The following is a 24457-nucleotide window of genomic DNA, read 5'->3' as shown; positions in this document are numbered from 1 at the left end:
TTGTATTGTTTGTATTATATTGTATTGTATTGTATTTTTTAGAGAGGGAGAGAGAGAGAGGAGGGGGAGGGGAAGAGGAACATGGAAAAGGAGGACGAAAGAGAACCCTAAGCAGGCTCCATGCCCAGCACAGAGCCCTACGCGGGGCTCAATCTCACAACCCTGAGATCAAGATCTGAGCTGAAATTAAGAGTCAGAGGCTTAACAGACTGAGCCACACAGGCGCCCCTGTGTCAGTTCATTTACTATTCACAACTACTTTATGAGGTATGTTCTATAATATTCTTTGTCACATATATAGAAACTGTGGTACAGTATGTTTAAGTCATTTGACTAAGGATGCAAACTTACTAAGTGACAAAGCTGGGGACTAAACAGTCACTTTCAGAGCCCATACCTTTAACCACCACATATACTCAAAGGTAAAAATGACTGACCACCCTCCATTTTATTTTCTAGAAAACTCCCAGCTGAGTATATGCGCCCCTGCCCCACCCACCCACTGCCACTGCCACTTGTGTGACTGCCCGCATTCCTCTAGAGAGTGTGATCATGCCAAAAGATACCAGTAGATTCCAGCAACCATGAGTCTTGATATGAACTACTTCAGTCCCACTCATGCACACACAGAAAACTCCAAATCATATTATGAGACTAGAACAAACCTGTTATCAAAACAGACAAGGACCAGGGTACCTGGATGGCTCCGTTGGTTACGCATCATAGGATCTAACCCCACGTCGGGCTCCCTTGTTCAAAGGGGAGCATGTTTCTCCCTCTCCCCACTGCTTATGCTCTCTCTCGCTCTCTCTCTCTCAAATAAATAAAACCTTTGAAAAAGTAAACTAACAAAATGGACAAGACCCAGATGAAGAACAAAAACTGTAAGTAAATCTCAATTGCAAGTATAGACCTAAAACACTAAATATTAGTAAAGTGGTTCCATCAATGTAGAAAAAATAATATATCATGACCAAATAGATTTGACCGAGGAATGCAAAGATGAGTTAACAAAAGAAAATCTACTAATTTAATTCAATGCATGACCATATTAAAGAAGAAAAAAAAACTTTGCATTATATGAGTAGATCATTGATTTTGTAAAAAGTAACATCAAACTAAGAACAGAAAGGAAGGACCATCCTTAATCTGATAAAGGGTATTGACTGAAACCTATAGTAAATACCATATCTTAATGGTTCAGCTATAGGAACATTCTTTTTTAAGCCAGGAACAAGAAAAGTAGGTCTAATATTGTCATTTTCAACCTAATACTGGAGATCTTAGATAACATAAAACAAGAAAAAAATTAAAATTGGAAAGGAAGAGGCAAAGCTATCATCACCTACAAAGGCTAACATAAGGTTTATTAGCCTGATGTTCTTAGTAGGCTTGTTAGCTATTATCAAGTTTATGTAAATTTTTAAATAATACAAGAAACCCACATATAATTTATAAACACATAAACATATAGTAAAATTTTAAAACTTGGCATAGGGATGATATACAACTTTTCCAGAAAGAGAAGAGGAAAAATTACTTGGGTTAGTGCCTTAATTTCCTTGGGTTATTGCCTTAATTTCCTTGAAAAATCTGATACAGAGATAAGCACCCAGTGTTGTATGGAAGTGTTGAATCATTATACCTGAAACACGTTATACTGTATGTTAACAAACTGGAATTTAAGTTAAAACTTAAATGAATAAGCAAACAAACTAACTCTTTAAATAGGAAAAAATAAAAATAAAAATCTTTTACAAATGAGGCAAAAATTCAGACTACCATTGCTCCTCGACACTAGTACTGTCTATATATGACACCAAAACATCCAGTCAATTCATCTGACTTAGTCCAAGGTGAATCAGTATAGGAGGAAATATAAATACAAAACAAAACATCAGAGAATTGATTGCCTGCTGACAGCTTTATTCAGTCAAAATTATTAAATAGCTGTCATGGGGGAAGATTCTACAGATTTTATTAAGCTATAGGTAACATTTCCTAAGCAGCCTCATTAGGATAGCTTTGGAATAATTTTCTATTAGAATAAAAGATTTATCAATCCTTATCCTCTATAAGGTCAAGGGGAGAGAAAATGAGCAGATTTTCCTCTACTTACAACACTGCTTTCTAAAATGGTTTAACGTTAGAATAACAAAAGAGGCTTGAGAAGAGGACAAATGCAGGCAAATGGAGATTGATCCCATAAAATGAGCAAATACCCTTGCAACTACAGGGGAATCCAGGATCCTAAATGCTAGGTCAGCTTAGTAAATGTCAGCCAAGGCAACAAGCTGATAACACAGGAGGGGTAAAAAAGAGGACACTAAAATTATTGTTTCTATTTGCATTGCTAATATTAACTATGTATGATAGACTGGGAACAATTCAGCAGGGTTTTTTTTCCCTAGTGAGTCACATTTCCACAGGCCAACCAAAGGTGCCTCTGACACAGGAGTTGACACTAAGAAAACAGCATTGCTTTTTAGAGATTCTCTACTTCTATGGAAATTCATTTATTCATTCACAGAAAAAGAAAACATTTATTGGTTTCAACTCTCCATAGTAAGTCAGATGCATTCCCTTATGGATTAGTTATCCTTTGCTGTACAACAAAGACCACTAAACATTAACAGCTTAAAATAAAAATAATTTTATCATCTCTAATTTTTTTCTAAGTCTGAAATTCCAGTATTATTTCACTGGGCACTTGTGGCTCTATCTCTAAATCAGATGTGTTTCAGGGCTGTAATCATCTAAAGGTTCGACTATAGCTGGGAAATAAGCTTTCCAGGTTGCTCACTTACCTGGCTGGCAAGTTGATGTTGGCTGAGAAAAAGGAGCCCTGTTTCTGTCTACATGTGTTCCTCCATGGGGCTGTTTGAGAGTTCTTCTAACACAGCAGCTGGCTTTCCCCATAGTGAGTGATAAGACAACAATGTGGAAGCCACGTTGCTTTTTATACAACCTTGGAAGTCATAAACTGCCACTTTTGCCATATTCTATTTGTTAGAGTCAGCCGTGATTCACTTGGGAGAGAACAACACAGGGGCATAAGTATAAGAGGCAAGGATCATGGGAGCGGTATCAAAGGTTGGTTTCTATATCTTCTTTCCAAACAGCTCATATCATGTAATACCAATGCAGTATGATAAATTCTATAACATACAATTTTTAAATTTTATTTTTTTTTAAGATTTTATTTATTTATCAGAGAGAGAGGGGGGGAGAGAGAGAGCACAGGCAGACAGAATGGCAGGCAGAGGGAGAAGCAGGCTCCCTGCTGAGCAAGGAGCCCGACGTGGGACTCGATCCCAGGACGCTGGGATCATGACCTGAGCCGAAGGCAGCTGCTTAACCAACTGAGCCACCCAGGCGTCCCCAATTTTTAAATTTTAGATTTGATTATCGATAGAGAAAACTAAACTTTCCAAATTTTCCTTCTCCAAAGACCTAAGCTACAACAGAGTGATAAAACCCAAAGTCACTAACCTTATCCTAATCTTGCTTTTGTATAAAGCCAACAAATCTTAAGTTATTGCTTATAATTTTTTTATCATTTTGGCAAGAAAGAAGTTAAATTTTTTAATATCCATCTTAGAAAAGATGACATTTGAGGTTGACACTGAAAAGGTCAAACAGAATGCTTGAGGCAAACCTATATATCAACACTGACAGATTGAAACTGGAATGATACTTTCAAATTTAGATTTTAAACTTAACATGGTTTTCAGTTTTGCTTACTGAAAATAGTACTCCAATTTATTTTTTATTAATTTTTTAGTACTGCAATTTAAAATAGGTTTTATATTTGCTCTTTAGAAGAATAAGTTCATGGGTGTTGAGAAAACAATGATTATTTTCCCCAAAATTTGTACTATTCAAATATGTTTTGAGCTCAAAATATAACTGTTTCCCACAAAGGTCTCTTCTAATTGAATAAAACTATACAGATGGACAAAGGAAGAAAAGAGACACGATTTCACCTGGTTTTTCCTCTCCAGGTTAATAAGAGGGCTTATGGTGCTGAGAATGACAGATATTAAAGACATTACCTACTTAGGTAAAATTCAAATGGGAAAGCCGGTGGTAATTACTGATGGGTATTTGCTTGATTATGTTTTGAAGAACATGCCTAGAAAGGAAGACACTGAAATTTAAAAGCCAAAATGCCAAAGTCCTGCCCCAAATACAGTAGGGACTCAGTACTTTACAGTTCTTTGTAATGAAATGTTATTTTTTAAAACATTTTATTTATTCATTTGACAGAGAGAGATACACAGAGAGAGAGAGAATGAGCAGAGGGAAAGGCAGAGGGTGAAGCAGGCTCCCCCGACATGGGTCTCCATCCCAGGACCCTGGGATCATGACCTGAGCTGAAGGTCAATGTTTAACCATCTGAGCCACCCAGGGGCCCCTGTAATGAAGGTTGTTTTTTTTTTTTAATCTTTTTTTTAATTTTTATTTATTTTTAATTTATTTTTTATTTATTTTCAGCATAACAGTATTCATTATTTTTGCAACACACCCAGTGCTGCATGCAATCTGTGCCCTCTATAATACCCACCACCTGGTACCCCAACCTCCCACCACCCCACCACTTCAAACCCCTCAGATTGTTTTTCAGAGTCCATAGTCTCTCATGGTTCACCTCCCCATCCAATTTCCCCCAACTCCCTTCTCCTCTCTATCTCCCCATGTCCTCCATGCTATTTGTTATGCTCCACAAATAAGTGAAACCATATGATAATGGACTCTCTCTGCTTGACTTATTTCACTCAGCATAATCTCTTCCAGTACCGTCCATGTTGCTACAAAAGTTGGGTATTCAGCCTTTGTGATGGAGGCATAATACTCCATAGTGTATATGGACCACATCTCCCTTATCCATTCGTCTGTTGAAGGGCATCTTGGTTCTTTCCACAGTTTGGCAACCGTGGCCATGGCTACTATAAACATTGGGGTACAGATGGTTTTTCTTTTCACGACATCTATATCTTTGGGGTAAATACCCAGGAGTGCAATTGCAGGGTCATAGGGAAGTTCTGTTTTTAGTTTCTTGAGGAATCTCCACACTGTTCTCCAAAGTGGCTGCACCAACTTGCATTCCCACCAACAGTGTAGGAGGATTCCCCTTTCTCCACATCCCCTCCAACACATGTTGTTTCCTGTCTTGCTAATTTTGGCCATTCTAACTGGTGTAGGGTGATATCTCAATGTGGTTTTAATTTGAATCTCCCTGATGGCTAGTGATGTTGAACATTTTTTTCATGTGTCTGATAGCCATTTGTATGTCTTCATTGGAGAAGTGTCTGTTCATATCTTCTGCCCATTTTTTGATATGATTGTCTGTTTTGTGTGTGTTGAGTTTCAGGAGTTCTTTATAGATCCTGGATATCAACCTTTTGTCTGTACTGTCATTTGCAAATATCTTCTCCCATTCTGTGGGTTGCCTCTTTGTTTTGTTGACTGTTTCCTTTGCTGTGCAGAAGCTTTTGATTTTGACGAAGTCCCAAAAGTTTATTTTCACTTTTGTTTCCTTTGCCTTTGGAGACATATCTTGAAAGAAGTTGCTGTGGCTGATATCGAAGGGATTACTGCCTATGTTCTCCTCTAGGATTCTGATGGATTCCTGTCTCATGTTGAGGTCTTTTATCCATTTTGAGTTTATCTTTGTGTATGGTTTTAATATCAAAACCAAGTTATGGTTCTGATCTAACTTAAGGTACCTTTTGCTAGTGTGTGTGTGTGTGTGTGTGTGTGTGTGTGATCAGCTGGGGGCAACTGCTGGAATCCCAAGAGATTCATCAAGTGGACTCGACTTCTGACTTCCATTATGCAATCATTTATCTTTTTTATACAAAGTAGAGTGGCTATTCCAAGATTAGAACATAAGATCGCAAATATTTGCCATTTGATTATAGCCATAGTCCTGACACATTGTTTACATAAACCCGCTAACTTGTTATGGGAACTGCATTTCTATTGGCCTCTTTCCAATTTAGTTTGAGATCCTATCTTGTGGCTTCTATCTGCTTACTTCTCACAGATGCTAGAGTTCTATTTCATTTGGTTCTTCTGAAACTCATTTTAACTTTCTTGAAATTACTCACTTCACTGCTTGACAAATTCCTATTGACATAACATACTAGAACTTAAAACCATGACTTTACTTATTATAATTTTCATTTGTCTTTTTTAAGTTTGTTTTCAGCTATCTACCATATAAACACACTTGAAGGCAAACCCTAACCTCCCTTGGTTCCTATCTCTATTTTGAGCATGATTCTCCCTCCCTTATGTCAGTTTTGTGAGGAAACTGACATCCTTCAATACACTTGACTTCTTTGCTCAAGTCAACTAGAATTCGTTTCTGTTGTTTGCAACCAAGAATTCCAAGTGATAGTGAGATTATTACAATGAATGTGTCACATGCCACAGATAGCCAGAAATGCAGGGAAAGTAGGATTAATTATCTTGCTTAGGGTGGATTGAATGCTGTGAAAGATGCCACTAGTATTTATGGATAATCACCCAATAGCCCATGACATACAATGACAAAATAGATTATTAAATTAGGCACCTGGCCACCTAGTATGTGGTAATCATTGAAGGTAAAATTTGGGGAAAATAATTGTCACTTTTTAGAACAATATGCAGAAATTCAAGGACCATGGGGTACAGATGGCTGCTTCCAAAAGCTCTGGATGCTTTATGAAAAAAGAACAAGATTCGCAAATCCCTAAATTCCAGTATCAAGGCAGGGATTTATATCTATTTAGATTTATATCTATTGGATTATATGCTAAATGAATCTATTGCTTCTTGTACTTATAAGGTTGAGTAAGAGGAAAACCAAATATTTAGTATGACCCTGTAAGCTGCCAAACCGTAATTTCAGTTAAATCCTCAGTTTCCCAAATTCTATATTGGGAGTTATTGCATTGAACAGGAACAAGTTGGATACAGACAATTAGAAGAGTAATATCAACAGATACAAAGGCCTCAGTGTATTCCCAAACCCAAATTCCCACCGCCAAATTATCCCAAACTCCTCTTCCCTGCAGATATTAACACTATCATTGGGGACTTACCTCCTGAGAAAAGCCAATGCTCCTCTTTGTCTAATAATAAGAGTCAGGTCCCAGTAGTCTCTGGAAGATTAATTAAAAAGTTTAGTGCTAGAACACAAGTCAGATACAATATAGATTACAGGACTTGTCTAATTTGTAAAAGAAAAACATTTTTATATAGGGTCAAAATCATCAATATAGGTGTTCTTCGCAGAGGGGCTAGCAGAAAGCTAAGATTGCTTGTTTGCCCAGCTGGCTGAGTAAAAAGTCTCAGTATTAGTAGTCATACTAAATATACTCAAAATGTTAGAAATTGCTAGGTATAATATTTGGAATGAACAGAATGAGAAAGATTTGCTTTGCGTGCCCTTCCCATGTGTACCTACTAACATCCCCAGAGGGAATTCAGAGGACATTCCCTTTACCACAACCTCATAGAAAGGAATGAAGGCTAAAATCTTCTGTAAAATATTGGGATACTGAAAAGTCTGCATCTTCCGTGAAAAAATGGACTTGGGAAAAAATCCACAAGATAGTACAAAAAGATAATAAATAACTTTATTTCATATTGGAGTCTAGGTGAAAAAGAAGTCTCCTCCGACTCCTCTTATTCCACTAACATCAGCATAATCAATCCTTAGGCAGGCAAAGGGGCTCAAATTTACATCCCCTCTGCAGCATGGGGGGAAAAAGACAAGAAATTAAGAGTTTTTTAAATTTTTTAAAAGATTTTAATTATTTATTTGATAGAGAGAAATCATGAGTTGGGACGGGGTGGGGAGTAAGGAGCAGAGAGAGAGGGAGAAACAGACTCCCTACTGAGCTGGAAGCCCGATGCAAGGCTGGATCCCAGGACCCTGGGATCATGACCTAAGCCAAAGGCAGATGTTTAACTGACTGAGCAACCCAGGCGCCCCTAAAATCAAATGTTTTTAGTTGAGTAGAATCCTGGTGTTCTTGGAAGAAACAAATGCTAACATTCTCTAAAAAGATGGGTCCTTAGCTCAGGCTTTCTAGGATCTCCACAAACAGAGTTGGATTCTACGAGTTTTTAGTCCCACAATACATAATAGACCAGAAAATAATCCATTTCCAACCAGAATTAGCAGAAACAATAAACTCTACAATTAGCCCAGAACATACACCTAATGGATTATCTAATATATAATCTTAAATGTAGATAATAAAATAAAAGATAAAATGAAATACATGATTTTTAAAACTTTAAATGAAATATATGAAAGAGAAGAAAGATACTCTTTTTTAAAAGATTGTTGGGATTTAGAAAAGAGTCAAATGGAATTCCTAAAATTTAAAAGAAAAAAAATCCTTAATAATTAAAATCATTTAAAGGTATTTCTTTTTGTGAAAACTGGGCTAGGTCTATCCCAACACTCAAGAAACTAAAGAAGCTGGATCTGTACACACATCATATCCCTTGCTGCCATTTTCCCGCCAGCTCTACTGAGATATCACTGATATATAACATATGTATGTTTAAGGTGTACAATGTGATGATTTGATACACAGACATCTTGTGAAACAAAATGTCCCCAAACCTTCTTACCAGTATCAAATAACTAAGGAGAAAATATGAAATTTACATGGAAATTTGTAACCCTGAAAATAAATGGACATGAAAGCCACATTTATCCATAAAGTTACTTAGAGATTTTGGAAAACTTAATTTGAACTTTTATTTTGAAAACGTCACTAGTCTAAATAAAACACAGGCTGAAAATAAAATAATAACAATTATAAAACATTTCAAACTGAATTTTAATGAAAAAACTGTATATTAGAATTTAAGGAATGTGATTAAAGCATTATTAAAGTAAATTTCTTGTTTCAAAATCATATATTAGAGAAAATTACTTCAACAAAAATGATACACTGCAGTAGATTGAGTACAGAAACAGATACATGGACCCAAACAGCTGTTCTTTTTTTATTTTTCCAAAGATTTTATTTATTTATTTGACACAGAGAAAGATCACAAGCAGGCAGAGAGGCAGGCAGAGAGAGGGGGAAAGCAGGCTCTCCGGGCTCTATCCCAGGACCCTGCGATCACGACCTGAGCCAAAGGCAGAGGCTTAACCCACTGAGCCACCCAGGCGCCCCTGACCAGCTGTTCTTAATCCGCACACTAAAAAGAGATTTTCAAAATGTAAAAGAAGCCCCTTTCCCCACTGTTTTTGTTTTGTTTTGTTTTGAAAACAAAGTTATTCTTCATTCAAATATTTTAATACCATGTAGTGGATTTGTTATTTTCAAATGAAATGACTAAATATCAATTTCTCAGTTTACTATCTAATACATGTTTATATACACACATATATACATATTTGGGGTTCTTCTCAATAATTTATAAGAGTTTAAAGAGGTCATAAGGTGGGCGCCTGGCTGGGTCACTCACTTAAACGTCTGCCTTCGGCTCAGGTCATGATTCCAGGGTCCTGGGATTGAGCCCCACATTGGGTTCCCTGCTCAGCAGGGAGTCTGCTCCTCATTCTCCCTCTGCCTACACTGGCTTGTGCTCTCTCTCCCTCACTCTCTCCAACAAATAAATAAATAAAATCTTAAAAAAAATAAAAGAGGTCCTAAGGTGTTGGAGGTCCGATTGGAGAATGTCTACCCTAGAAAAAACACTTGAACCAAGGGTATATGTTAAAGTATGTCTGTAGCAACAATATTTAATATTTATAATAGCCCCACCAGAAAAATGGATGGGAACACATTAAGAACTTTGATACATTTTGTCACAATTTTCTCCAGAAACCTTGTACAAATTTACATTTCCCCGGGCAATGTATGAAAGGACCCATTTTTCTCATATCCATGCCAACCCTGGTATTAGCACTTTTCTTTTTATTTTCCGAGGCTTCATTTTTTTTTTTTTAAGGAGATTGACTGATTGATTTTGGGGGGAGGGACAAAGAGAGAGGGAAAGGGAGTCTTAAGCAGACTCCACACTGGCCGCCAAGCAGCAACTGGGGCTCGATCTCACGACCCTGAGATCAGGATCTGAGAGGAAACCAAGAATCAGATGCTTAACCGCCCAGGCGTCCCTACACACACACACACACACACACAGAGAGATATTGTGAATAACCCTGGAGGCAGAATTCGGATTTTAAGATCGACCTCAAACACTTAACCCACTAGACACAGAAAGCTGCACAGAGTTTACAACTAGCAATGCTGTTGAGGAGGTTTAGGGTTAAGCCTCAAACGTAAAGTAAATTTAACTTGGTTATAAAACTCAACGTCCACATAAAAATAATTGTTGAAGAGATAGAGTACAAAATATATGATATCTACGTTATGTTAATATGGTCTAAGCAATCCAGAAGTTGATGGGAGAGAAACATGCTCTACACTTTTTCTTCCACGTAGGAAGAAAAATTAAAAATTAAACAAATAATTATACACATAAAATTCCCTGAAAACAAAGCAGTCGGAATCTCTGTGAGGCTCTTTAGCATTCTAGTTGCTAATCTCTGCCGACTCCAAGAGTCTTGGAGTCTCGTCCTATTTTTGTGCAGTTCTGGAGGGAGTCCGCTGTATCTTTTCTGAGAAGCACAGAATGAGGAAGCCCCATTGTGTGGTTCTCTCCTCTCTAGAGATTTGCCCCTTGGTATCCAATTGCTCCGACAGCCTCAGACCCTGACGTCTATGGCTTCAGCCCAGTGGGGCTGCTACTTTTTCCCAGCAAACTGCACGGGAAAAGTAAAGTGAAGCTGTCTTTGTGGACTTCCCTTCTTTCAGGGACTATATCCTTTTAGAGACTTGTGTCCTCTTCTGTTCCGAAACAACTTGGTCCTAAAGACTGACATGAGACAAGCGAGGCGGGTTTTCATGCCTGGAGTCTGGAAGAAGCTATTGTGGCACAGAGAAGGCTATCAGAGCCTGAGAAAAGTGGTGTGGGCCTCACCACGGATGAGAGGCCCAGCACGGGGCATGAGAAACTGAACGGAGGAATGAAGGCACTTGCAAAAGAAGGCCGGATGCAGCCTGTCAGAGCCCAAGCAGAGTGAGTGAGGACGGCATCCAAAGGGCGTCATCATCACGGTGCAGTAGATCTTAGAGACAAGAGGTCTGGACCTGATTCCCGGCTCTGTTACTTCATCTATGATCTTGGCAATAGCCTTTAATCTCTTGGCTATTTCATTGGTAACCTGAGCTAAATATACCAACCTTGTCTATCTCTGATGGTTGACACGAGTTAAACACAAAACTGAGACAGTCTAAGGTAGTATAAATTAAAGTACGCTGGAAATGGTAAAACAATATACAAATAAGTTATAGTCTATCAGTAATAATTTTTTTCAGAGTAATCGAAAAACATCTTGCACAACATATCACTGATCAAAACTGAGTTGGTTTTGAAAGGCTTTGTGTAACTACCCAGCAAACAGACCACGGGCTTTGGAAGTTGTGTCACAGCCCTGCCAGCTACATAATACTGGGCCAGTTACTTAACTTTCTTTCTTTTTTTTTTTTTTTTAAGATTTTATTTATTCATTTATTTATTTGAGAGAATGAGAGAGAGAAAGAGAGCAAGAACTGAGGGAGTGGTTGAGGGAGAGGGAGAAACAGACTCCCCACTGAGCAGGGAGCCCAACAAAGAACTCCTTCCCACAACCCTGAACTCATGACCTGAGCCAAAGTTACAAGCTTCACTGACTGAACCACTCAGACACCCCCAAAGTTTTATTTATTTACTTGTTTATTTAGAGAGAGCAAGCACACAGGAGTGCAGGGAGGGGCAAAGGGAGAGAGAGAGAAAGAATCTCAAACAGATTCTGTGTTGAGTGTGGAGCCTGACACGGGCTCAATCGCACAACCCTGAGATCACGACTTGAGCCAAAATCAAGAGTCAAACACTTAACTGACTGTACCACCCAGACACCACCCCCCCAGGTTACCTAACTTCCCGAGCTTCAGTTTTGACATCCAAAATAATTGCACAGCTTCATTATGAGAAATAAATGGCACAGGATATGCACTCAGGAATAAAAGGAAGATTATTATCAACCTAAGAAAGCTAATAACAATTTCTAAAAACCTAACTATTGCCACTGGGCAATTTAGGTACCTATTCATTTTTATGGAAGTTTTTAACTGGATAACTATATTTGAATATTACCTTATGTGACTTATTTTCTCGTATTTGTAAATGATCACACCTTTACAGCATCTTAAGAAACTAAAACATTATATCTTTAAAGACTGAGAATTTGTAGGAGGATGTTAGAAAAATAAAGTCCAATTCAAATTAAGTTGAGCATATGAGAAGAGCCAAATTAACAGCAAGGACATAAAGTTTCTCATATCTATTTTTTAAATGCCATTTTGCCATTTGTGGACAATAACAGGAAATCAACCACAATTTGCTTGGCTACCTCATCATTTTGGTAACTGCAAGTCTATTTTTTTTTTAAGATTTTATTTATTTAATCATTTGTGAGAGAGGGCAAGAGCATGTGTGCAAGAGAGAGTGAGGGTAGGAGGGACAGATGGGGAGGGAGGGGCGGACCAGGAGGAAGGGAGCAAGCAGACTCCACCTCCACACTGAGCACAGAGCCCCATGCAGGGCTCGATACCATGACAATGAGATCATGACTGAGGAGAAATCAAGAGTCACATGCTTACCTGACTGAGCCACCGAGGCATCAGCAAGTCTATTTACTTAAAATGTGAAAGGCTGACATTTTTAGTCAATAGTTTAAAATGTTAATGTTGTGTTAATCTGGGAGCAAATCATTTCCTATTTAAACAGATTGATTTTGTCCAGGAGAGAGCTGTAATCTGTAATGATGTGGTAAGTCATTTAGAAATAATTAGAAAGGTCCTGTCACTGAAAGAGATCAAGCAATAGTTTTGGGGAAAGGTTTCGTAGAAAATATATGTTGGTTAGTGCACATTTACTGTCTTTGTTTATATAGTATTTCTTTGTGTTAATAACATGATTCTAGATCAGTACAAAAAACATGGCAAGAAAAATGGTAAAGATGAGTATACTCGACTAACCTTCCAACAAAACTTCTCCTCTCCCAGGAAATTGCAACTATTTTTGGTGAGAAGTTCCTGAATTGTTAGACATCAGAAAGAGAATCAAGAAGCAGCCCATATAAGAAAGATGCATTCTTGGGGTGATGATGCTGCCTTTAAACAAATACTTTATTGGTAACATCTGTTTGGCTTATCTGACTTTTAGCTATAATTGCCTTCAACTCTCATAAAATACTCTAAAGGTATTATGCTTAAGCACAAAGAAAATACAAACCATGGCTTCTTATCAGGACCCTCCCTCAATACACACACACACACACACCCTTGTAACTTACATAATGAGGCTCTGTAGCAACAGGGACAGGGACAGAGACAATCAGTGAACTGACTTACTGAGGACAGCGTTGTCGACACATTAAGTATGTTGTGTGACAATATTTGAGAATATTTTGTGGCAATATTTGAGACATACTACTACCAACAAAATGTATTGTTTGTGTGAAATCCAAATGTAACAGACCATCCCGCTTTCTTTTTTGTCTGTTGTTATTGCTGCCGTTGTCACTTTTGTTTTGTTCTATTTTCCTTTGTGGCTAAATCTGTCCATCTTAACTCAGTTGTGTTCTATTGTTGGCTCTGTACTTATTAACACTATGATCTTAATTGAATCACTTTCTCTTGGATTGTCAAATTAAGCTAAAATCATGATTCCAGTTTTCATTTTTATATTTCCACTTTGAGAAGAAATGCCACGCTTAATGATTTGCTTCCAGGTCAGCCACAGGTGACTACTAAACAATTAATCGATTATCTGAACAAATGTTACAGTGATTAAAATTAGCCATATTGGCTTCAGGTATTTAGAGGATGATGTTATCAGATTAACAGTCAATAGTCTGTCTTTGTAATGAACTTGAAAATGGCCAAGTCCCCCCTCCCTCAAAACCATCTATATGATGTTTTAATTATATTCTCCTTCTTCCCTCTCTAAACCTCCTTGCTTGGAAAATCTATAAATGGCTACAACGGGGAGTGGTCAACACCCTGTCTTTGTAAGGACCTTAAAAATGGCCAAGCCCTCCAGCCTTTTCTGGAGATATTCTCTCTTAGCTCATTGTCACTCTCTAATACTACCTCAGCCACAGTTCTTGGTAATTTCATTATTTGCATGTGTAATGCTTCGAAGACCCTGAAATTTCATTTGACCTCCTCTTCCCAAATGTTCTTGTTTTTCACCTTATCTTATCTCCCTACTCCCATGGGTAGATGCTAGACCCTGTCATAACAAAAGATGGAACCACTTCCTAGTGTCAGCTTCAAACATCTCATTCTGTCTACTGTGTTCTACATTTTCATTTCCTTTCTGCCAGTTCCCAATTCCAATTATCCTCTCCCCACCTTGTTACCTTTAGTAAGTTTTCGCTCATTTCCACCTAGCTGAAATTGCACAGTCCATTCATACGATAGACATTAATGTAACTGGTTTTCCTCTACTTCTGGAAACCCAGAAGTATGGCCATTCTAAACCTCTTAAGGTTAGGCAAGGCTCTGAAGGCTTAATTTTGTAAATAATTGTAATATATTTCTATAATTCACTCCTTCCCTCATTGTCATAAAAACCTATTTTCTGCATTATCCTTCCATTTCAGATATCCGACAATTTCTTTTCCAACTTTACTCTCAGCTGATGACATTGCTTGGGGAAAAACAAAAAGGAGGAGAGAGATGAACAGATAAAAAAAGATGTTCAGAAAAGAACCTTATAAGCTATCACAATATATATCATGTCCCTTCCCAGAAATATACACATATGTTAGGCCTTTCTTCCTGTTCATATTGGTACATTGTCCACACTCTGTTCTAAGGCTATCTCCTCCACTTTTCCCCAATACCCTAACTTTGAAAATAACATCACACTTTCGTGGCCGTGGAGGTTTTAACAAAGGCCAAGACCTAGGACCTCTGGAACATGTAGTTTTATTAGGAGAGTTCCTACATCCCTGCGAAGATGACACAGTCTGCAGTTGTACTACAAATGAAAAGAAGATGTCTTATTTCAATGCTCCAGTTGATTTACAGAACAAAGAACAGCTTGGTAAGGTGGAGGAAATATGCGGACAACTTAGAGATTTTTGTTTTTCTGTGAAATTGTCAAAAAATATTAAGGCCTCTTCCTTTAAAAAAAAACTGCAGAAGTTCTATACAGACCCAAATAAACTGATACCATTGCAGGGGGTTTTATCCCAACCTCCAGGTGAAAAGGGAACCCCAACAGGTGGTAGCAGGGGAGGCCAAGGAGAGGGAAGGGAAGAAGATGACAGAGGAGAAAGAGGATGTAGAAGCGGAGGCTTCCAAGGAGGAAGGGGTGGTGGTGGTTTCAGAGGGAGAGGACATGAAGTATAACAACCGGCAAAGAAACTTCCTTCATGATCTAATTCTATGGACCAAAAACTTGTTTCTTCAGCTACTCTTGAAGAACTGGTCATTTTATGACAATGGAACTAAAATGTCCATGCCGCTCAAAAATGAGCACAACAGAATAGGCAATTTTGCTCTAAAAGAATACAAACAAGTGTTTTGATGTTCTGTACAATGATTGGAACTCTGTGGGAGCTTACTAAATAGACACTTTTCATTCGAAGCGTACTTGGAATTTTTTAAAGTAAAGTGTGTTATTTCTTTAAGTTTAGAAAAGAAAATAACATCACTCTTTCAATTACCCTCACTTTCCAGAATCATTCTAATTTCCTTCTCTGTTGGATTTTTCCCATCAGCATACAAGCATGCTATAATTTCTCCTTTATTAAAACACTTCTGTCCTACACCTGTTGTAGCTACTGCCCCTTTTCTCTGGTACTCTTAACCCCAAAGTGCTTTGAAAGACTTGATTGCATTTGAGACCTCCTGTTCCTCTCCTCCCATACTTCCTTGGGCTCATTCCAATCAGAACCTCAAACCCACCAAAACCGTAGTAGTAGATGTCACAGATAACCTTAATGTATTTAAATCCAATCACTGTCTCTCTGATATGAGGAAGTTGAGAGGCAACATGGGGGGCAGGAAAAGAAAAAAATGAAACAAGATGGGATCGGGAGGGAGACAAACCATCAGAGACTCTTAATCTCACAAAACAAACTGAGGGTTGCTGGGGGGAGGGGGTTGGGAGAAGGGGGTGGGATTATGGACATTGGGGAGGGTATGTGCTTTGGTGAGTGCTGTGAAGTGTGTAAACCTGGTGATTCACAGACCTGTACCCCAGGGGATAAAAATATATGTTTATTAAAAAAATAAATAAATCAATAAAAATAAATAAATAAATAAATAAATATGGATGAATAAATAAAATAAATAAAAATAAATCCAATCATTGTCACACTCCTCATCTTATTTGCCCTATCAGCAGCATCTGACATGGTTGGTTGCCTCTCCTTTCAGTGTCTTTACTTTGCTCATAACACCATGCTATTCTAGCATTATTTTCATGGGTATCTCAAAATAATTATTTCTGAGTTTTTTAAAGGTGATGATGGTTATGGCAGACTCTAAGATGACCCCTACTCATCCGACCTCTTGATATTCATGCCTTTACATAATCTGCTTCCTTTGAGTGTGGGTGGAATTTGTGGCTTGCTTTTAGCCAATAGAGTATGACCAAGGTGATATGATGTCACTTCCATGTTATGTTATAGAAGATTATAACTTCTATCTTGCTAGCAGATTCTTTCCCTTGCTAGCCTTAGTAAAGCCTGCTGCCAAGTTGTGAGCTGCTCCATGGAGATGCTCACATGACAAGAAACTGAGGTCTACATTCAGCAAACTTTTTGGAAGGAACTAGAAATGGTCTTCTCTCTTCAGTCTCCTTAGCCAAATCCTCCTTGTCTTACCAAATATCCAAGGGTAGGAGTACCTCAGGGCTCATTTCTTGAATGTTCTATTACTTATTTAGTGATCCTGTCTAGTCTTACAGCTTTAAATGTAACTATACACCGATGACTCCAAAATACGTATCTCCATCCCAGACCTCTCCTCTCAAGTCAAAAGTTATATATGCTGTTGGACAAATAATGGCATCTCAAATATAGCCTGTACCAAACCACAGTCTTTATCTTTCCCCCAAATCTGTTTTTCACACAGGTTTCCCCATCTCAGCACCATCTTTCACATTTCTCAGGCCCCAGATTCGGAGATATCATCAACTCTCTCACATCCCTCATCCAGCCTATCAGGAAAAATATATTTCACATATCTTCAGAATACCCACAATTTAATCATTTCCTACAATTCTCCCACTAATTCTATACTAAACCACGTTGCCACTATTTTTCATCTGAATTATTCTAGTAGCATTCTCACTACTGTCCCTCTTTTCATTCTTATTCTTTATAGTATTTTCTAAACCTAGCAGCCAGAGTAATCTTTCTAATATTAAGTAGATCCTAACATTCCTCCACATAAAACCTTCCAGTGTCCTTTCATCTCACTCAGAGAAGCCAAAGCCCTTGCCATGATTATAAAGCCTTATATAACCTATATTTGTTATCTCTCCCACAACTCAATTACTTACTGTGCTTTGGAAACACTGATGTCCCTGATGTTATTCAAACATCTCAGAAACTCCTTTCTCTTTTGTGGCTACTACATTTGCCCTTCGCCATGCTTGAGAATGCTCATTCTCCAGATACCTGAACCATACGTTCTCTTGCCTCCTTTAAGTCTTGTTCAAATGCCAACTTCTCAGTGAAGTTTTCCCTGACTGCCAGATTTAAAAATTGGCCTATATGGTGTCATAGTATCATCCCCTAGATACACAGGTCCTCTGTCAAACTTGTTTTTATATCATTAGAACATAGTTGTGTGTTTGATAAAGCTATTCAACTACTAATATAGGTGAAATTCAACACTTGAAGCTGTTCATGAAATGGTTATTGAATTTGACTTCTGCATACTGAAATGAGTATTTGCTGTAATGCCTAATTTTGACAGACATCCACTGCTGAATACGTTCATCATTAATGAGACAGACACACATTATACTTTAATAATTGTAAATAATCAAGGTCTCCTTTCAATAGATCACCGACATATGTCAACTTGGCCTTTTTCTATTTACACATTTTCATTATGCTAGTGCAGGACTTAAAACACAGCAATGCAATGTACCAGCTCCAGAGAAGATCATCTCTTGGCAAGGTGAGGGGAATTAACCTGATATCTGTCCTCACTCAAAGTACCAATTCATGGGTTAGGCAGCGTAGTTGAGTAACAACGGAGTCTGGGTCAGGAGGCCTCAATTCCATTTCCTACTCCTGCCACTATATTTCTGTGTTACTTATGCCAGTGGTTCTGAATTTGGGCCTATTTTGCCCCCCAGGGAATATCTGGCAATGCCTGGAGACATTTTTCATAGTTCTAACTGGGCATTTGTTCCTGAAATCTAACAGAGGCCAGAGATGCCACTTAGCATTCTACAATCTGCAGGACACCTCCACCACCCCCCCAACCCCCGTGACAAGGAATTATCCAGCTCAAAATGTCAGGCGTGCCAAGATTAAGAAACTCTAAAGTAAGCAAATCACTTTATTCTCTGCGTTTGGGTTTTCTCATCAGTAAAATATTTTAATCCTATCTCAAAGAGTATCAACTGATAAGCTCAAAATAATAAACTCTATTATTCATGGGAGAGTATGAAGTCATTGAAAACAGTTCAAAATAATTTACAAACAGCATTTCTTTTCAGACCCATTTCAGAAGAAGCTGATACAAAGACAGGGTAAATGAGTTGCTTGAGAAAATCTGGCAAAGGTATAGAATGCTGGTCTCTGGATTTCTCTGGTCAACCTCATCACACGGCTTCCAAGAGACTGTGTGACATTGTCAGCAATGCCTGACTGGAAATGTTTGCTGAACTTTTGGCCACAAACTACAACAAAACCTGCTTTCATTCTTTCATCTGTATAGGGTGGGTGACATTTTCCTTCTCCTTTTTTGGGTTGCCTTCAGAATCCTAAGGCGCTTGAGTTCATCAAACAGTCCATTTGATTTTCTTCTGTGTTGCTAACTCAAGTGTTTCTCTCTAAATCCCAAGCCACAGTATCATTAAATAATTGATTGCATAAGTCTACCTTTTGAGTTTTACAGATCAGTATCAAAAGTTTCATGTCCCATGAGGATCTGTTAAGGAAAGTGATAACATTGTGTAGCATATTTTATTAATTTAGTGCTGATTTGATTAATCTCCTATTAAGGAATTAACCATATTACAGGATCTTGTGAATGGTAGGCATTTTAGGGGAACCCTCTTACACTGTTGGTGGGAATGCAAGTTGGTGCAGCCTCTTTGGAGAACAATGCGGAGACTCCTTAAGAAATTAAAAATAGAGCTTCCCTATGACCCTGCCATTGCACTCCTGGGTATTTACGCCAAAGATACAGATGTCGTGAAAAGAAGGGCCATCTGTACCCCAATGTTTATAGCAGCAATGGCCACGGTCGCCAAACTGTGGAAAGAACCAAGATGCCCTTAAGTGAACGAATGGATAAAGAAGATGTGGTCCATATACACTATGGAGTATTATGCCTCCATCAGAAAGAATGAATACCCAACTTTTGTATCAACATGCACAAGACTGGAAGAGATTATGCTGAGTGAAATAAGTCAAGCAGAGAGAGTCAGTTATGATATGGTTTCACTTATTTGTGGAGCATAACAAATAGCATGGAGGACAAGGGAGATGGAGAGGAGAAGGGAGTTGAGGGAAATTGGAAGGGGAGGTGAACCATGAGAGACTATGGACTCTGAAAAACAATCTGAGGGGTTTTAAGAGGTGGGGGGGTGGGAGGTTGAAGGAACAAAGTGGTGGGTATTATAGAGGGCACAGATTGCATGGAGCACTGGGTGTGGTACAAAAAAAATGAATACTGTTATGCTGAAAATAAATAAAAAATAAATTTTAAAAAATAATAAATAAATATAATGGACTTCAAAAAAAAAAAAAAAAAACCAGTACTTTGAGAAGTATGAGCCCAAATACACAGGCTCTTCACACTATACCACCAGAAGTTCAGTCAAGATGCAATTTACAATGCTTGAGGGTTCCACATGTTTGTATGGTTTATATGTGCTTCTGCTGTGAGAAACAGATGAAAAGGTTTTAGAAGTCTATCATATCCAGCTAATCAAGTTTCTCCCAGTGCTTCATGGGAAGCATAGGTTACCAATTATCTCAACATTGAAGCTGAATTACCTTATCAGTGCAGCAATGAGAAGATTCCAGATAGTGACACCAATTGTTCCTGAGCTATCTGTGCCACATACGTCCTTTCAATTTGAAAGTCACTCATCATTTGACAAGAAGTGTCACTGGAATAGGTAGGTGAGACCATTACTACCTCTCTTCTGTTTCATGTTTTAGCGGAAGTTAATTTGAGATGTTGTGAAAAGGCAGAAACGTGCTTTTCAGTTTCAACACCTTTAATGAATGAGGAAAGCCAATTTTGTATCAAGTAAGCACCTAATTAGACAAATGGCAGGCAAGGACGTGTATCTGAGAAAGGTGATTTTAAGCCAGGTTTCGATATCTCATTTCTTGAAAGGAGGACAGGGAGTCCATTGAAGGGATAGCTTGTTAACTAACAAAGAGATGTTACCTAACCCTCAGTTATACCTGGGAAAGACTCATGTTCGCCTGAAGAGAAAATAGGAGAAAATCGTCGCGTTATTGTCAAAGATTACTCCAGTTAAAATTGGGAAGTACTTAACTTTAAAATTCTAAGTTAGGGGCGCCTGGGTGGCTCAGTGGGTTAAGCCTCTGCCTTCGGCACAGGTCATGATCTCAGGGTGCTGGGATCGAGCCCCGCATCGGGCTCTCTGCTCAGCAGGGAGCCTGCTTTCCCTCTATCTCTGCCTGCCGCTCTGCCTACTTGTGATTTCTCTCTCCGTCAACTAAGTAAATAAAATCTTTAAAAATAAAATAAAATTTTAATGTTATACTTTGCACCAGAAGCATGGACTTAGACTAAAAAGAGGATGCATATTGCTCAAATGCTTTAAAGTCTAGCAAAACATAAGAGAAGCAATGCATTCAACCAATGTTATCAGGATCTCAATTTAAGGGGCAAGAAGTTAAAATGAAAATATCAAGTATGTGACTACCAACCCACATAGTATAATACAAATATATTCTGGTAATATCTCAAAATTATTTTCTGTGAATTAGATAGTTAATAATACTTTTTTTTTTACTCAGGTCTCAGGATGTCTAAAAACTTACTTCATTACAACTATAGAACACCAGCAAACTGCACAAAAATAATGTATGTTAGTGACAGTAAAAACTGTAGAGATAATAATGCTGAAATTTATTAACAATTTCTTAATCAAAAGAAGGAAGTGAAAGTTTGATGAAACCTAAAAGATAAACAGAGCAGATTCATCATTCACTGAAACTGATTATCATTATATAAAATAAAATTTGCACACACATTCTAGACATCAAATAAAAATTTCAGTTTGGCATCAAAATCATCTATCCTGATAAAAAAAAAATCCTCTACTCTGAGAAATGCTTCCTAATCAACCAGAGGAAAATGAACAGTTAAATATCCCATGAGTCTATATCTTTCAGACCGTAGTGATAATGTCACAAAACATTCCAGATTTTTACTACGTAAAGATCTAATCCACCTAAGAATAATCATTTGTCAGGGATTAAGTTACCGAAAATTTCGTGTGGAATTCAGATATTCAATACCATTTAAAAAAAAAAAAAAAAGATTTGATTTATTTATTTGGGAGAAAGAGCGAAACTAAGGGGAGGGAAAGAGGAAGAGACCCCACGGAGTGCAGCCCTCACCCCATGTAGGACTCATCTCACAATCAACAGTCAGTCGCTCAACAGACGGAGCCACTCAGGCATCCCCACACATTTTTTTTAAAGATTTTATTTATTTATTTATTTGAGAGAGTATGAGCACCAACAGGGGGGAGAGACAAAGGGAGAAGCAAACCCCCCGCTGAGCAGGGAGCCCTAGGCAGGGTTCCATTCCAGGACCTTGAGATCATTACCAGATCCGAAGGCAGACACTTAACCAACTGAGCCTCTCAGGTGTGTCCCCACCCCGCCCATACTTTGTTTTAATTAAGTAAATACATTGAAAATTTCTGGAGCTGTAATCAATGCATAGTTTTGATCTGTGTTGAGGAAGGAGCAGGGATCCTAATACAGTTATGCAGTATTCCCATAGTTCTGCATTTTTATGCTGCTCTGTGGGGAGTTGAAGATAATTATCTTGATTTCTCTGTATGATTTGAAACTGTGGATTACCTTCTTGCTGGGTTCCCAGGCACTGAATTTTCCATTCTTCTTCTCAAGCCATTCTGGTCACTTCCATTCCTCCTTTTATATTCTAAATGTTGGTGCCTTTCCCAGGACAGGACAAGTCATTGATTCATTGTCTTCCCTAACAATTATACTCTCTTATCACAGAGCTTCAACTACCACTACTACTAATGGTCTACCTTTCGTACCACCACACACATAATACATCTACGGTAGCCCTGCTGTCTAATGTGGTCATCGCCACATTGTCAGATCAACATATTCCTGTTAAATGACTCACATGAAAAAACCTCAGCAAAAAAAATAAAATGCCCGTCCCCTGAGTCACCAATCAACTGAACTGTCAACCTTATCATACCGCTTCTAAGAGGTGATGTGACACTATAAGAAAATGCCTGGCTGGTATGTGTGCTTAGGTTTTGGTCATGAACTAGAACAAGACCTGTTTTTATTATTGTATCTGTAGAGCCTAGAGGAAGCTTTCCACCACAAATTTATATTGACTTCAGAGACCTCAAGCACCTGAATTCATCGAACGATCCATTTGATATCTTTTCCATGTGTCTAACTTAAGTGTCTCTCTATGGATCCCAAGCCATAGTAAATATTCCTTGTTCTGTTGATAACTTGGCTAATCCCCCTGCCCTCTGATTTGTAAGACACACATACCCACATCTAACAGGGAAAAGTAATCATAACAAGATCAGCTCTTCTATTGAGTGCTTACCTTGCACTAGCCACAATAATCATGTGAGTATTATTATTACCAAAATACAGACAAGGAAAACCAATCTCCAGAGCTATTGTGTAATTCCTCCAGTTATACAGGAAGTGGCAGAGTCAAGATTCAGTCCCAGTTATGAACGCAGAACCTAGTCTCCTGCCACAATGCCATAAAAGGCAATGAGTCTTGCTACTGTTTTGATTATCTGCTCATTTGAATCTCTGTCAGTAGCACGCCTGCTTGGACCTCCTCATGCAGAAGTTTTAAATTAGACAGAAATGGGTTTAAATCTCAGCTCTCATTACCTAGTCCCACAACTTTGGTCAAAACACCATAACTCTACAAGTCATAATTTTCCCCTCTGTAAACTGACATAATAATACCTATCTCACAGCATTGGGATGAGGCTTAAGTCAGAAAATTATGATAAAGAACTGAGTGTAGTGCCTGGAATATGCTCCATGATAGATAAGTCTTATGATTATTGTTCCCCACCCTTGTTCCCCATCATCATCCGCTTCCCCCCGGAGTCATAGCAGTATACTTAATTATCTCTTTACATACTCTAGGAAATCTGCCAAAAGGCAGGAACTATATTATTAACCAGTTTTCTCAAGCACCCAGTCTACTGGCTGGCACTCAGTCACACTTTTCCTCCCAGCTGCCATAGAACACTTTGGCCATGAAGACACTGCTTTCATTTTTTCCGAATTTCAGGCTATACCCAACCCTCCAGCCATTTGTTGGATTCCCAGCATTGAGCTAATGGAACTTTTCGTGTTGTGTTGTTAAACACTAACACCTCCAAACAGTCCCTTCTGGCAGGACTTTCCTGATCAGTTATAGCCTCTGTAACCCAGTACAGAGGCATATGCCCTTCTATGGTATAAGATAATTTCTATATGAGGAAATCTTCAATCAGAGCAGGTATGGCATGGGGAAGTATGCAGCAATCGCAGAGGCTGAAGACTCTTAGGTACAGCTTTTTGAGCTGGATTTGAAAAGCTTGAAGGACCTCAGGCTAAAATCTCATCATGGAAAAAGAAGGTCGAAGCATCTGGCTTGTCAAGCAAAAGAAGCCACTTTGCCCTTTCAGAAACAGCACAGAGGTACTATTAAGCATGTAAGATAACTTTTAAGGTTACTTCTAGGGGATATAAATATAAATGCTAATAAATGAATATGTAGCAAGGCATTCATAACTTTTGATGAGTAAAGATGACTCAGAAAGATATTTTAATGGAATCGGTCAGTAAATGAAAATGTTATTTTCATTCTAAAAGTAAGGGAGAGTTTTAATCAAACAT

The 24457-nt window shown here is 38.3% G+C and overlaps 1 protein-coding gene across 1 annotated transcript; it reads left to right on the top strand.

The window, feature by feature from the left end:
* The first annotated feature begins 10748 nt into the window (after positions 1 to 10748).
* Positions 10749 to 15491, top strand: LOC131821092 (H/ACA ribonucleoprotein complex subunit 1-like). The gene is made up of 3 exons (XM_059156853.1): positions 10749 to 10802; positions 10967 to 11106; positions 14954 to 15491. The coding sequence occupies exons 1-3, from the start codon at positions 10749 to 10751 to the stop codon at positions 15489 to 15491; spliced, it is 732 nt and encodes a 243-aa protein (XP_059012836.1).
* The last annotated feature ends 8966 nt before the right edge of the window (positions 15492 to 24457 follow it).

Source organism: Mustela lutreola, chromosome X (assembly GCF_030435805.1).
Source record: "Mustela lutreola isolate mMusLut2 chromosome X, mMusLut2.pri, whole genome shotgun sequence".
NCBI lineage: Eukaryota > Metazoa > Chordata > Mammalia > Carnivora > Mustelidae > Mustela > Mustela lutreola.
This window is presented reverse-complemented; position numbering and strand designations above follow the sequence as displayed.

What these genes read in the sequence shown, in the direction of transcription:
- LOC131821092 (XM_059156853.1), top strand. Translation starts at nt 10,749, where the DNA reads ATGGCTTCAGCCCAGTGGGGCTGCTACTTTTTCCCAGCAAACTGCACG. An exon ending in CAGCAAACTGCACGGGAAAA is followed by an intron (nt 10,803 to 10,966) that starts GTAAAGTGAAGC and finishes ATTGTGGCACAG; the next exon opens with AGAAGGCTATCAGAGCCTGA. An exon ending in CCTGTCAGAGCCCAAGCAGA is followed by an intron (nt 11,107 to 14,953) that starts GTGAGTGAGGAC and finishes CTCTGTTCTAAG; the next exon opens with GCTATCTCCTCCACTTTTCC.